Here is a 15,545-nt window from a genome sequence, read left to right as displayed (position 1 = left end):
TTTCTTATCTAATCCTCTGGCTAATATTTCCAGAACTATATTGAATAGGAATTATGATAGTGGACATATTTGTATGTTTCTGGTGTTAGAGTGAAAGCTTTCACCTTTTAAGCATTTAGTATAATGTTGGCTGTTGGTTTATCATAGATGGCTTTTATCAGATTGAGGTAGAGACAATCAATTTCAATTTTCTGTAAGGTTTTTATCATGAATGGATGCTGAACTTTGTCAAATGCTTATTGTACATCTATTAAAGAGATAATGTAATTTTTGTTTTTGACTCTGTTAATATGATATATTACATTTATTGATCTGAGTATGTTGATCCGTCACTGCATCCCTGGGATGAATCCTACATGGTAACGATGAACAATCTTCTTGATGATTTACTGTATTCTCTTTGTCAAGAATTTATTAAGGATTTTTGCACCTATGGGTTCTTCTCTGGTTTTGGTATCAGGGTTAATACTTGCCTTCAGGAGTGATTTTGGAAGTATTGCTTCAGTTTCATCTTCATTAAAGAGTTTCAGCATTACTGGCATTGGATTTCTAAAATTCTTGTAGAATTCAACAGTGAATCCATCAGGACCTGGGCTTTCCTTTGTTGGTAAATTTTCAATTACATTTTCAATTTTACTAACTGATACTGAGTTTTAAAGTTTTTATATCTGCTTGGTTTGGTTTTGACAGTTCATATGTGTCTAGGAATCTGTCCACTTCTGTGCATTCCGTCTTATAGGGGTACATGTTCTTGTAGTAGCTGTTGATAATCTTCTAGATCTCCACAGGATTCACTGATTTCTTCTTTTGTCCCTCATCGCATGAGGGTGAGTCTTTTTTTTTTTTCTTTTTCTTTCTTTTTTTGGATAAGGTTGACTGAAAGTTTATCAATTTTATTTAATCTTTCAAAGAACTAACTCTAATTTGTTGATTCTTTGCATTGTTTTCTTAGTCTCAATTGCATTAATTTCTGCTCTTTTTATAATTTCCTCTTTCATACAATGTTTGAGTTTAATTTGTTCTTCTTTTCCTAGAAGTTTGACTTTCTACATTATTTGAGCTCTTTCTGTTTCCCTAATATGAGAACTCACTGCTGTAAATTTCCCTCGTAGGACTGCTTTCATTGTGCCCCGTAGGTTACAGTATGTTATATCATCATTACTGTTTAATTGTAGATACTGTTTAATTTCTTCTTTAATTTCCTCTGTGACCCATTGGTTGCTCAGAAGGTGCTGTGTAATTTCCAAGTGTTTATGTATTTTTTGTAATTTCTTTTGCTGTTGATTTCCATTTTCATTGAGCTATGGTCACATAATATGCCTGTGATACCTTCAGTTCCTCCACGTTTACTTAAGCACGTTCTATGGACTAGTATGTGGTCCATCTTGGAGAATGTTCCGTGTGCAACTGAGAAGAATGTGTATTCTAATGTTGTGGGATGGAATACACTGCAGACATCTACTAAGTCCATTTATTCATAGGTTTGGTTTAGTCCTCATATTTCTTTGTTGATTTTTTTTATCTACTTGATCTATCGAACCGTGATAGTGGGGTATTGCTATGCCCTATTACAAGTGTGTTAGTGCTTATTTGCTCTTTCATATCCATCGATATTTATTTTATGTACTTGGGTGCACCAGTATTTAGTGCATACATATTTATGATTGTTATTCCTTCTTCTTCGAATTTTCCCTTAACAAGTATGTAGTGACCTTCTTTATCTCTTTTGATTAGTTTTGGCTTGAAGTTCACATTGTCTGCGACTAGAATACCTATCCCCACTTTTTCTGTGTTCCTGTGAGGTAGAGTATTGCTTTCCATCTTTTGACTTTCAGTCTATGAATTTGTTTTTTGATAAGTGTGTTTCTTGTATGCAGCGTATTGCTAAGTCTTGCTTCTTGATCCATTCTGCCAGTCTGTCTCTTTTGATTGGTGAATTATGAATATTTACAGTGATGATAGTAACTGATATGTATTAGTTTATCTTTCTCATCTTATTTTCCTGTTGTTGGTTCCGTGTCTTTCTCCTTTGATTAACTGTCTGCCCTGCCTGGTGACTTTTTCTGTTGGTGTTTTTCTGCTTGTGGTCTTCTTTTTCTAATATATTCTCCAGTGCATTTTGAAGAGCCGGTTTGGTTGTCATGAATTTGTTCAGCCTTTTTTGTCATGAAAGTATCTTATTTCTCCATTGATTTTGAAGGATAGTTTTTCAGGGTACACAAATCTAGACAGGAGATGTTTCCTTTTATGGATTGAAACACCTCACTCCAAGCTCTCCTTGTTTTGAGGGTTATGTTTAGAAGTCTTCTGTGATTCTAATGGGCTTTCCTTTACAGGTGATTTGTTTCTTTTCTCTAGTTACTTTTAATATTCTGTTCTTGTGCTAAATTTCTGGAATCTTGATTATTATATGACTTGGTATAGATTTATTTTTGTCATGGCTATTTGGAGTTTTCTATGCTTCATTTATTTGTACATCAAATTCTTTATCCATGTTTGGGGACATTTTTTGCCATTACTTCTTTGAAGAGGTTTTTTTAAATGGCTTTTGTGCTAACTCCAGTTTTCTCATTGACTCCAATGTATCTAATGTTGCTCTTTGCTTCACCTTGCAGATGCTGGATTGATTTTTCATGGTCTCTTGCTATTTTTAGGATGTGGTCGTTAGCTGGATTCCTGTCTTCTAGATCTGATATTCTATCCTTGCCTTTGTTAAATCTGTCCCATATACTTCAGTGGAGTTTTTAAATCTCCCTGATATTGTTTGGATCTGTTTCATGGATTCCATTTTTTTCCTGTGTTGAGAATTCATGGCATCCACTGTTTTCTATGCTATTTTTAAAAATCTGTGTCCCTTCTAATGTCTTTCATTTTGATCATCATTTCTTTCTTTTACCTAAGAGATTATTTTTTTTCTACAGTGTCTTCCACTTTTTTTCACTTATGCTGCTACCATTTCAGAAATTTCCAATGGGTGCTTCCCTGTTTCTTCTCTTTCATTGTGTTCTGGACTTGTCCTTGGTGAACTGAAGGTCTGCAGGTTCATTTTACTTCTGCATCTTGCCATTTTCTATTTTCTGCTTTATTTTATTTTATGTGTTCATGCTTGTAGATGTCTTAAGGTAGATAGATTTATTACCAGTATTGAGGATCCCCTGGGAAATGTCTGCTCCTCAGAGTGGTCTTCTAGATGTAGGCAGTTCTTAGTCTTTATGTCTAATCCCAAGAACCTACATTCCCAATTCATTAAAGATGAGAACTTGCTGTCTATTTGATTCAATACCCTGTCATTTTTATTGAACTATGGTAATGACTATGATCTCAAACAGTTACAGTGTTGTCATACAAGGAAAAGAAACTGATTATAACAGGTATGATATCCTGGCTAAAATAGTACAGCTAGCAATAACAATAGCATCAAGAACAGCCTATCTACTGACAAACTGTGGTAAGTACTAACCTGACACCTTTAGCCACAGGAGCAGATTTTACAGTTAGATAACAAAATCCAACATTTCCTAGGAGTTTATAAGCAATGATTTTACCCCATTGCAGCTTGGAATCTATGAATTTGTGTATCTGTTTTTGACACATGCCATTCAAGTCTTTTATGCCTACAATGAGCTTGTGCATCTGATGAGCTTTGCCTCTTTTGGATATCCTCACCCCTAGAATTTCAGTAAAAACTTCTTAGAGCCATTGTCCTTGAAGTCACTTATTAAGCAGTGACTAATCCTGCTTCTTAATTTGCAAATCCTCAGAGTTCATATAAATTCTCGTTTGTCACATGGCATTTAGCATTACTGGAAGTTGTTGCTAGCATTATCCAACTTCCCTTTCCCATTCAACCTCAGTTTCCCTTAGTGTGTTTGAAGCAAGAGAGGGTATTATAAAGGGCATTAATGAGAATGTGTCTTTTAAGTAATAAATTTTAAATCAAACATTCATCAAAGATTATTATACTTCCTGTACTGTCTTATAGTGGAACTTGTGGGACTCTCCCTAGATGGGGAGCTATTTCGTTGTCATCACTCAGTGCTACACGTTGTGGGTCCCTACTTCATGCTCATGCTCCATTCCCTTGTCACATCTCTCTCCATCTCATCATGTATCCACCTACTTCCTGTTTCTTCTGAAAAGGTGTAGTTTATGTTTTAAAATAATTTTTTCTGACTTTATATGTTTGGGGGATAAAATTTCATGGAATTAATATGAATCTAAAGTTTCTATTTCCCAGGTCAAATCTGTGTTTGAGTAACATTTGTAGTAAATACATTGTCAATTCTGCTTATTTCCTTCTGAAAAATAACTGGGCAGAAAAGGAGGAAAGCAGAAATTTGACTCACATGTTATTGTTTGCATTCATGTAGAGACCCAACTTTATGTGTTTCATCTTCACATTCAACCTATAGGTTACATATATAATTGAAAATGTACAGAATGTGTTAATAAAGCCTACTAACTAATGATCATCCTAAGTGCCTAATTTAATTATTTTTAATGGTTTATACTTGTTTCTCCTCCAATCCTTCTAGCATCCAGGGCCATGTGTTTTGACATTCCACTGGAACCTGGAGAAACAAGTATTATTAAAAGGCATCCACCACGAAGACTTCAAGTAAGATGAATTTAAAAGGCTTCATAAGAAATTTCTTGGATTGACAGTAATATCCCCTATTAACTGCAGTCATAAGGAGGGATGTTAGTTGGATAAACTTTGATTGAAGATGATGTGAAAAAGAGCATGGCCAGGGGCTGAGGATGTAGTTCAGTGGTACAGTACTTGCCTAGCATGCATAAGGCCCTACATTCAATCCTTATGATTCTTAAAAAAGAGAATGTATCAAATTACAAAGACCACAATACTGAGGATTTCCTTTAGTATTGATTTCACTTTTAAAATCCACAAAAAGTAGCAAGTACAGTAATAAGGATGGAGGCATGGGGACCTAAGGAACCTGGATCTAGCATTGATTAGCTGGGTGACTGTGAGAAAATCACTAGGCAATTTATTTATGTCATTTATTTAATCCTCTTAGTCCCCTTTGAGAAAGAAAATCTTAACCTTTATCTTACACGTATGATTCAGGGACTGATGCAACTTTCCAAAAGACACACAGAGGCTAAATACCAGCCAGCTCTCCAAAATCTGTATTCTCTCTTCCTCTTTCTCCCTCTCTCTGTCTCTTTCCCCTCCCTTCTCTTTGAGACAAAGTGTTGTTATATAATTCAGGCTGCTTAGTCCAGGCTGGCCCGGCCTTGAACTCATGGTGATCCTCCTGCCTCAGCTTCCCAAATGCTGAGATTGCAGACGTGTACAACCATGCATGGTTTAAAATCTACACTCAATCATCAGCATGACTTCTATACATCTTCTGTCTCTAATCTTTTATCATACTAGATGCTATCTTGTTCTCGAAATTAGAAACACTAGACTCCAGGACAACAAAACAGGAGTTTTTAACCCATTAACCTCAGTGAGCATTTAACAGATTTCTTTTTAGAGAGCTATAAATTCCAAGTCTCATCCTAGAAAGGTAAATATCATACTGGGTCCTTGAAAATGAACATTCTCTGAAACGAGGATCTGAGGCTCTCTTGCGTCAGTGACATTTGAGACACAGAATTTCAGCCAAGTCTCACCAGCCACATAGTCACCCAATGCCCGGGCCAATCCCAGGGGCACAGGAGTTCATTTATTCAGGATTATTTCTGTTTCAGCTGGTTTGTGTTTACTTGTCTTCTTAAGAAACTCTAAATTATTGTTTGAAGTGATTTTATCCTTTGGTTCCAAAAGAGGATCTTTTCCTAAAATTAGAAACCTCATAACTATTGTTTAGTTCAAAGAATAAAGTACAATATAATAAATTCATAGCTAATGTAAAATTTGTTGAGCACATCTCTGGCTAAACTAAACAGATTTAAGACTTCTTTTATTCCTGAACCAAGGATTTTCTTTCTAAGGAGTACATGTAATACACATCTCTGCCAATGCTCTCAGCCAGTTAACTCAAATGCTAAGTACTAGGTACAACCCATGAAAAACATGTGCTTAGCCCTCTAGTTCTCCAAGTACTTTAGTATCTATCAACCCTAAATAAACTAAGGTTAGGTTTTGAGTTCCAAAAAAACCCAAAAGCTAAAAAGAGAATTTTGGCATTTTACAGTCTATCAGCAACCCCCAACCACAACCAACCACCTTAAAAGTGAAAAATCAAAACAAATCAATTATTGGAGCAAGCACAAAAACTGTTTTTATTACAATCTTCAGCCATTAATGATATACACTACACAAAACTTTGAGAACGAATGAGTGAATGGATGAACGAAGAGCACAGAGACCCCTGTCCTGTGGGACACACTGCTCATGCTCTTTGACATCACAGACCCATTGCCCGCTGTGGCAGGTCCAGAGAATGAGCCAAAGCAAACGATTCATTCGTTAAATGGATATAGAGTTTTTAAAATTGAACCCCAAGAGCTAGGAGACACCAGGACTCAAGGAAAAATTGTGCACTGGAACTTGAGAGGCAGAGCTTGCTAAGTGGTCTTCTGAAACTCTGCCTCGGGCATTTGCTTTAATCTCTGAAAATCAGCTTTCTCTGCTCTCAGTCTGCTTGATGAAATACTGCTATGCTGACTTTGCACCTTCTTTTTTCTTTTTCGCAAGTTTGCTGCACATGATGCTTACATTTGTCTCATACATGGACATAATCCAGCTTCCTTTTTTAGTCCTCTTTCCCCTCCTCCCTCCCCTGCCTCTAAAGGAAGGTCCCCATTTCATTCTTGTTGCTGTATTATATGCTCGTGTTTATGACGTGTAATGGCTACATTCATTGGGGTTATCAGTGTGGTGTATGTGACATATCTTAATTCTACTTACATTGCCTGCCCCTCCCTTTCTCCCCTCACCCTTTGTTCCTGGACCCCTCCTCATTCTGTCCTCCTGTTTCCTTCTTATCCATTCTTTTTTATTGTCTCTGATTGCCTTACTTTGCATTATTTTAATTTGAATTTCTCTGATGGCCAGGCATATTGAACATTTTTTCCATATACTTGTTGACCATTTGTACTTCTGAGAAGTGTCTGTTCATCTCACTTCCCCATGTCTTGACTGGGTGGGTCTTCTATTTTAGATTGTCTAATTTTTTTGAGTTCTTTATATATTTTGAGGACTAGCTGGCAAAAAAAAAAAATTCCCTTTCCGTTGGTTGTCTCATCACTCTACTAGCTGATTCCTTTGCTGTTCAGATTTTTAATTTGATGTAATCCCATTTGTTGGTTCTCATTACTATTTTTTGTGCCATTGGAGATCTGCTTTAAAAATCCTTTCTCACGCTCATGACTTCAAATGTTTTGCCTATTTTGTCTCCCACTAGGGTCAGTATTTCTGTTGTAATGTTTATCTCTTTGTTCCATTTTTAGTTTAGTTTAGTGCATGGTGAGAGATAGGGATCCTGCTTCAGTCTTTTGCAGATATCCAGTTTTCCCAGCACCATTTGTTAGCTATCGTTCCTCCATCATATGCTTTTGTCAAAGATCAAATAACTGAATGTTCCTGGGGATGTTTATGCATCCTCTATTGTGTCCCAGTGATCTGCATGTCTGTCATTTGTGCCAGTACCATGCTATTTTTATCACTATTGCTTTGTAGTATAGCTTGAAGTCTGATGATGTGAAGCCTTCTGCTTTCTCATTTCCCAAGACTGCTTTTGCTTTTAGATCTCTTCTGGGTCTGCATGAATTTTAGGGTTGTTTTCTCTGGTTCTATAAAGTATGTTATTGGTATTTTAATTGGAATTGCATTAAATTTGGGAGTATGGCCATTTTGATTATTTTGGTTTTGCCTATCCATGAGCAGGGGACATCTTTCCATTTTCTGATGTCCTCTTAAATCTCCTTTTTCAGAATATTGTAGTTTTCTTAGTAGAGGTCTTTTACATTGTTGGTTAGGTTAATTAAAAATTAAGTGCTTAATTTTTCTTGATGTTACCATAAATGGTGTTGTTTTCATACGTTCTTCTCAATGAGTTCATTATTGTTGTATACAGATGCAATTGATTTTTATGTGTTTATTTTATATCCTGCCACATTGCTAAAAATGGTTATTGATTCTAAGGGTTTTTTGGTGGAATTCTTTGGGTCTTCTATGGAGGGTATCATGTTGTCTGCAAATAATGGTAATTTGAGTTTTTCCTAGATGTATCCCTTTTATTTCTGTCTCTTGCCTGATTGCTCTGGCTAATGTTTCAAGTACTATGTTGAAAAGAAGTTGTGATAGGGGCACCCTTGTCTTCTTCCTGATTTTAGAGACAACATATTCTGTTTTTCTCCATTTAACATAATATTAGCCATTGATTTGTCATAATAGCTCACAGTCTTTCTATACTCATTATCTTCAGGATTCTTCTCATAAATGTGTGTTGGCTTTTGTCAAAAGCCTTTATGCATCTATTGATATGCCTGTGTGATTTTTGTCCTTGCTTTTGTTTATGTGGTATATTTTATTTGACTTGTATATATTGAATCATCCTTATATGTGTGGTATGTAAACTATTTGGTGTGCAATCTCTTTGGTGATGTGATGCATCTTATTCATTTATATCTTATTGAGTATTTTTGCATTAATATTTATTAATTAGATTGGCTTATAGTTTTTTTAAATTGGATCTTTATCTGGTTTTGGGATCAAAGTGATGGTGGCTTCCAGGAATGAGTTTGGAAACACTCTGTCCTTTTCAATTTCTTTGAAGAGCCTGAAAGTATAGGTAATATAACATCCTTAAAGGTTTTGCAGAATTCAGCAGTGAATCCATCTGATCCTGGACTTCTTCAGTTAGTAGACTTTTTGTTACTGGCTCAAATTCATTGCTTGTTATTGGGTTGTTCAGCACTTTTTTTCTTCTTAAGTTAGCTTTAGTACTTTGTATGGCGCTAGGAATCTATTTCTCCAAGATTTTTCCAATTTTTTGGAGTAAAATTTTTCATAGTAGTTACCATCGACTGAATTTTTACTGTGTCTGTTGTGACTTTTCTTTTTCTAATTGTATTGATGTGAATCTTTTCTCTCTTTTTCTCTTGGTAAATTTGGCAAAAGGTTTATGGTCAGAGTACCCAAAAAACATGTATACATACTTCTGGCAAAGAAAACCTTGTATAAATATTTTAATACTAAATTTATTGAGACATCTTGAGAATAATACCTTTGGCCTCTACAATTACAAGAGATGCTCAGAGTGATGGCCATCGGCTTCCACACATTTGTTAGTACAGCAAACTCCTCAGTGAGCGCTGAGATCGTTGCATGCGCATTATCAGTTTCTTGTCAGCAGTGTAGTAGGGTTTTCTACGATACAGAACAGCCTCTAGGATTTCCTACACAAGGGTAACACCATCATTGAAAAAACATACTATTTTTCTTTTCCCAAAGTGTGTATACGTTTTTTAGCAGGCTTGGTATTTTCGTAATTCTTTCAAAACAACCAGCTCTTTTGCTCATTGATTCTTTGTATTTTTTAGTCTAAATCTCACTGATTTCTGTTCTAATCTTTATGATTTCTGTCCTTCATTTTGGTTTGGGCCTGGGTTGTTATTGTTTCTCAGGTATCTTATTGTTTCTGATGAGGTTATTTATTGGAGCTTGTTTTGTTTTCCTAATGAAAGCACTGACTGGAATGAGCTTTCCTCTTAAGATTGCTTTCATAGTGTTCCAGAGGCACCAGTGAGTTGCATAGACATTGTTATTAATGTCCAGAAATTTTAAAATCCTTATTTTTGTGACCCATTAACCCAGAAGCATATTATTAATTTTCCAGGTGCTTCTAAATTTTCTGTGGTTGATGTCTATTTTCACTGCCAATGGTCTGATAGTAAACATGGGGTGATTTTGACTCCTCTATGTTTATTTAAGCAAGATTTGTGGACTCATATGTGATCTATTTTGAAGAAAGTACCATGTGTTACAGAAAAGAATGTATATTGTGCTGTAATGGGGTGGAATATGCTGTAGATATCTATTAAATCTATGTAGATTTGATAGATTTATTAATTTATTGGGGTTGTTTGTCTAGTTGATCTCTCTCTATGATGGTGGGGTGTTGAGATCCCCCACTATGACTGTATTAGTAGTAATTGCATCTTTCATGTTCTGCAGTATTTGTTTATGAAGATGGGGGATTAGATATTCAGTGCACCTATAATCCCAGTCAAATGGGTAGATCGGCCCGACCTGGTTGGCTCTAATTTCAGATTTTTGGGAGACAAGACTTTACTGGCTCAGCTTTGTTCATGATTCCAGCTCTGATTCAAAGAGCTGTGACCAGAGAACATGTGTGTGCAAAACATGGGTGAAGGAATTGCCCTAAAGATTCTGGAGTTAGCTCCCAGAGAAGAGGAAATCACCAGGAACTTGGCAGATGTTCCCAAAGATATCAACTATAATTATCTTCACAGATGAGGTTCAGCACATTTTCCCCCACACATGAGTTTTGAGAGAATAATAAATGCTGGGTTCCCATGACATGCTAATTAATAGCCTGCTCTGTGCCAAAGAAAATTCTAAAAGTATTTTTAATTATTAAACCAAATCTAATTGCATTCTAAATAGTTTGAGTTGCATATTTGGCACTCACCACTTCCTGAACATCTACTTCTCAAGTGTGGGTCAGCTCATGAACTTTGGCTCCTTAACTTGGAGCTGAGAAGATCTGAGTACCTTTGCCAGGGAATCTTGAATCACATTTTCCCGTGCCTGTGCAGAACAATTGGTCAGCAGTCCCACAGCTGACCTGATTGCTTTCTCATGTAACATCTTAGATCCAGCATAAGTTGGAAGGTTACCCCTATCTGTAGGTTACCCCACCTTAGGCAATTAGTTTGAAAATACTTCATCTCCAACAATGTGTTCAAATTTCACCATTCCTAGGAGGCCTACCCTGATGATTGCTAGCCTTATCCCAGCCCTCTTGGTTTTCTTAACCCTTTTCCATCTTATCTTTTTCCCAGCATGCCAATTTCTATTTAACACATCAAACAGTTCATTTAAATGTAACCGACTGTGGGTTTTAATCACATCTACAAAATAACTTCCAGCAACACCTAGGTTGGTTGCCTAGATACCGTAATAGGAGACTGTAGCCTATTCAAGTAGATATATGAAAATGACCCACGAATACCTTACAGGAGTTCTCCTTCCTCTTATGAATGAGGTGTTTTTCCCATTCAAACTTCTAAATGATTATTATTTGTGAATACAAACTTAATGATTTTTGTGTTCCACAATTTGGTGACATACCTTGGCAATTCTAATTGCCTATAGATTTTTCTAAACTTCCATGTAAATAATATTATTTATAAATGAGAATAATGGACACCATGGTAACCACTGTAGATCACCTAGGTATTGTGGTTTTAAATTATGTACTATGTCCGTCCTTTTGTTTTGAATGACCCATTTTTTTTCTCATTTGGTTTTATTCTTTTCAAAATAAAAATAAAAAAATAAATAAATGAGAATAATGTTGTCCCTTTAGCCCCAGTTCTTATTCCTTATACTTCTTTTTGTGATTTTTTTGGCAAGAACTTCCCTTGAAATATTGAGTAACAGGCATCTTTGTCTTATCTGTGGGACCAGCTCTGAAACTAAATTCAGGTGGAACATCCCCAATTCAAAAATCTGAAATCTAACTGCTCCAAAACCTGAAACTCTTTGAAAAACAATGTTTCACCAGAAAAGGAAAATTCCATGACTGACCTCATGTGACGTATGGCAGCCAAAATTCAGATGAACTAAAAATATTGTATAAATTACCTTCAGGCTGTGTGCACAGGAAGCACATAAAACTACAAATTTTGTGTTTAGATTTGGATCCCATCTGCAAAGCACCTCTATGTATATGCAGATATTTCAAAATCTGGGGAAAAAGTATCCAAAATCTTAAGTACTTCGGTCCTAAGCGTTTCAGATGCAAGATACTCAACCTGTACAATATTTACAGTAGGATTTGGATGGATGTTGTTCCAGTCAGAGTCCCCAAAGGAAATTCATGGTGCATTCAAATTACAATAATTCAGGAAAATTTTCTTTATGAGAATGGAGGGACAGAGGTTTGAATTCAAGAAACCACAAAAGTTTTGCCATCGCCCCAAGTGCCAGCCCAGGGTGACTCCTTCTAGACCAAGGAACTACAAGAGGGAGGGATGTCCAGATCCTGATACGAGTAAGTCAGGCACAGGAAGCTTCTTAGAGGGTAGCAGTGACCTCCCACAGAGGGACCCAGCCCCTAGATGACCTTTCAGAGATTGGGCCAGAGCCTTCCCTGTCCTCCTGCCTTGGGCCTCCTGCTGGGCTCCTCCTCAGAGGCAAGGAACTATCCAGCCCTCCCAGGTGGAGAACAGGGAACAGCAGGTGGCTCTGGAGAAACACACAGAGGTCCTGGCCTGGCACCTTTGCCTGTCACTGTGCACGTTCCCTTTACTCATTACCGCAAGTTTCGCTTAGGGCAAGGTGCTAAATTGTATTGATTTTCCTCATCTAATAAAACAGTCATATAGATTTTCTTTTTAAACAGTTGATACATTACAGATGGAGCATGTTGAATTATATGTGCATTTATTTTTGGCATAAATCCTACTTGATCGTGAGATCCATATATAAATTGATTCTGAAATGGATTTTCTCGGGCTTCATGTGTGTTTTAGGAAGTGAAGTGGATTGATGATATTCTTGAGTCCCTCCCCAACTTTACCATTAAGATTGAATTAGTCTTGTTAAATGAGTTGTTCACCTTTCCTTCTTTTCCACTTTCTGAAACATTTATTATACCACGAGTTCTAACATCCATTCGTATCAAGTTAAAATAGGCCTTTTAATCCTTTTTGGCCACCTGGACTTTTAAGGAAAATGAGAAATTTTTCTACTAACTGAGTTTCTTTTATGGTTCTTAATTTGGGTATCTTATTCTCTTCATTCTAATGTTTGTGTCTCCAGGAAATCACTGGTTTAGATAAGCTTTCAGATTTACTGTTATAAAAATCTGATCTTCCTCATATTCAACTTTTGTAAAACATACCTTCCATCTTACATGTGCTGATCCCTTTCTTTTTTGTTTTGTTTTTTGGGTGCCAAGAGTGGAACCCAGGGCCCACACATGCTGAGAGTGTGCTCTCCCACTGAGCCCCAACCCAAGCCCTGCCCCTAGTTCATCCTGGGTGGAGCGGTTGAGAACAACCCCTGATTTTCAACCATGAGCCATTTTATATGGAGCATTTTTAGATCCCCTTTAACCAACAGAAATAACTCACAGTGATAATGAGCCTCAGTGCCTTTTGAATCCGCTTTCACCAAATATTTGTTTTTCTGTAATGTAGAGGGATGTTCATCTTGTATTGGAACCAAGCCATATACTTTTTTTTAATTTTATGCTTTGTTTTTTCATTGCTAGCTGTTCACTGCAAAGAATATCATTGAAATGTGAACTCATTGCAATGCCTAGATCAGAAATTCCTCCTCAGCTTACCGTTTCTCATTTTAAAGCTATCCTGGACGCACTTTTCCTGCTTCCCAAAACCTTCAGAGAACACTCTTGAAAGTCACGGTGCAGAGAGTTCTGACATTTTCTGTGAATTACTCTAGCTCATCTTTCTTTCATTAACAGAAGCAACTATTTCAGCTTAGCGACTGTGGTCTGTGCATGACTTGGTGTTGATTCTTCAGGCTCCTAGAAGGTGCTCCACCTGATCCTACTTACCATTCTTATTTTTTTTTCAAAGTCAAATACAGTCAATCTGAGTTGTTAGATGAATAATACATTTCTTAATGTTATAAATGAAAAATGTCATTTTACCATTTTTCTAGTAATTCCTTCCACTGTATTCTCTCCAAGGTGATGAATTGAGGCACTTTAGTTCCAAGGAAGGCAAAGGAATGTGCATATGAGGTAATGCCATTTGATTCCTTTACCGAGATGAAACAATTTTCCTAATATCTTTTCTTGCAGTGCTTCTCTGGGCAAGTCCAAGTCAAGATCTTATTTGCAATATCAGTTGCTGCCATCTAGTGGCTTTTGTGGAGAAATAATGTGATTTTGAAATTGCCTGGAGAGAGTTCTTGAAGACCCTTACCACTTAACTCTTATCAGAACTGTGAATTTAAATAAAAAGATTGAGGGTGGAAGAAAAGGCTGCTTATATTTTTATACCATTACAGCAAAAACCTAAGAATTTATACATAGATGATTTTAAATGAGAAAAATATCTCGGCTTCTTCAGACTCAATTCTTCAAACACCTTAATCTACGAGCAGAACCTCTGTGGTCTGTTTTCAGACCGCTCCCGTTCTCAGTCAAGACCACTTGCAGGTCAATGGGTCCAATCTGGGAAGGAGCCATCAGAATGCCACAGAAGGTTTAAAAATGCGCTACTCCCAGAACTGTTGAATCTATCTCCCAGAAATTTCTTTTCTTGATTCCAGAAGATTCTAAACCATTTTGGGGATCAAATAGCAGGAGAAGGAGCACACTTGCCTTTTAGTGCTGGAGATGCCACCTTCTAGCTAGGCAAACTCAGACCCATCCTTGGCTTCTGTGGAACAGAAGTTCTTCTCATCAAACACAGGTTCTAATCACACACAGGATGGAGGGATGACACACTGAGGCCTGAGCATGGTGCGCAGCACAGGCCCTAATCAGAAAAACCCAGTCCTGAATACCCACTGCCCAATGACCAGGACTGCAAAGGCCACTCCCTGTTCCCCCCCTACAGCCACTGCTGACACTTCCACCATGCGTGCCTGGAAGGCCTCCTCTCGTTGGTCTCCTTCCATTTCCTCTTTTTCTCCTTTCCCTGGAGCTCGCCTCAGTCAGTTGCTACCTCCTGAGTCTATTTGATTGCATCTTCATGTCCTGCAAATTGACAGCAAAGAGGGCAAACTTTCCTGACCAGTACTGTCACTTCTCACTGCCTCTTGCTAAATTAGGTTTAAAGGCCATTTCCTCATCAGAGATGAGCATGGCAGAGTTCCACCCCTTCTCACCACAAAAAGCAAACTTTCCAAAACACAGAAGGAAGGCCTGCCTTTCGACGTCTCTTCCCTATCTCCACGCACTTTACCCTTCTTTTCTTCCTTGCCAGGTCACCTTTGGGGTACTCCATCAGAAGGCTGATGGCAGCTCCCTACAGAACAGCGGGGCCCAGGCCCGGGACTCGGTGGGTCTATAGAAAGGCAGCAGCAGAACCAGGAAGAGGTGATGCTTCCCATTATCGGAGCGAGGTCCTCAGCATCCTGCTCTTTCTGCCCGTCTTCCAACTCTACGATGCCACAAAGCACACTGAAATGAAAAACAATTTTTTAAGAAAGTATCATTTGCCGTAGTGTTGGACTAAGGCAAGAGAGGTGCTCACTCTTGGTTGTATCGCGGTGTCTTCCTGGATTCCTCCTCCTCACAGTGTCACTTCCGAGTCTCCTTGGTCATCACATCCCCATCCACTAGCCTCTCATACTTCGGACTCCTCAGGGCTGCAGCCCTTGGTTCTGCTTCTGGTACTTT

General features: G+C 37.6%; 1 protein-coding gene across 3 annotated transcripts in view; it reads left to right on the top strand.

Moving 5' to 3' along the window:
* The window catches only part of Ccdc198 (coiled-coil domain containing 198), a 46,652-nt gene that overhangs the window by 8,385 nt on the left and 22,722 nt on the right, over nt 1-15,545 (top strand). For all 3 annotated transcript variants that reach the window (XM_013155134.2, XM_003472475.3, XM_063240784.1), the window contains exon 2: nt 4,536-4,618. In XM_013155134.2, coding sequence (XP_013010588.1) covers nt 4,536-4,618 — 83 coding nt within the window. The remainder of the gene's footprint in view (nt 1-4,535; nt 4,619-15,545) is intronic.

Source organism: Cavia porcellus, unplaced genomic scaffold, assembly GCF_034190915.1.
Source record: "Cavia porcellus strain 051 isolate PalLab524CR breed Dunkin Hartley unplaced genomic scaffold, mCavPor4.1 scaffold_31, whole genome shotgun sequence".
NCBI lineage: Eukaryota > Metazoa > Chordata > Mammalia > Rodentia > Caviidae > Cavia > Cavia porcellus.
The sequence above is the reverse complement of the archived record's forward strand: the minus strand, read 5'-3'. Positions and strand labels throughout refer to the sequence as shown.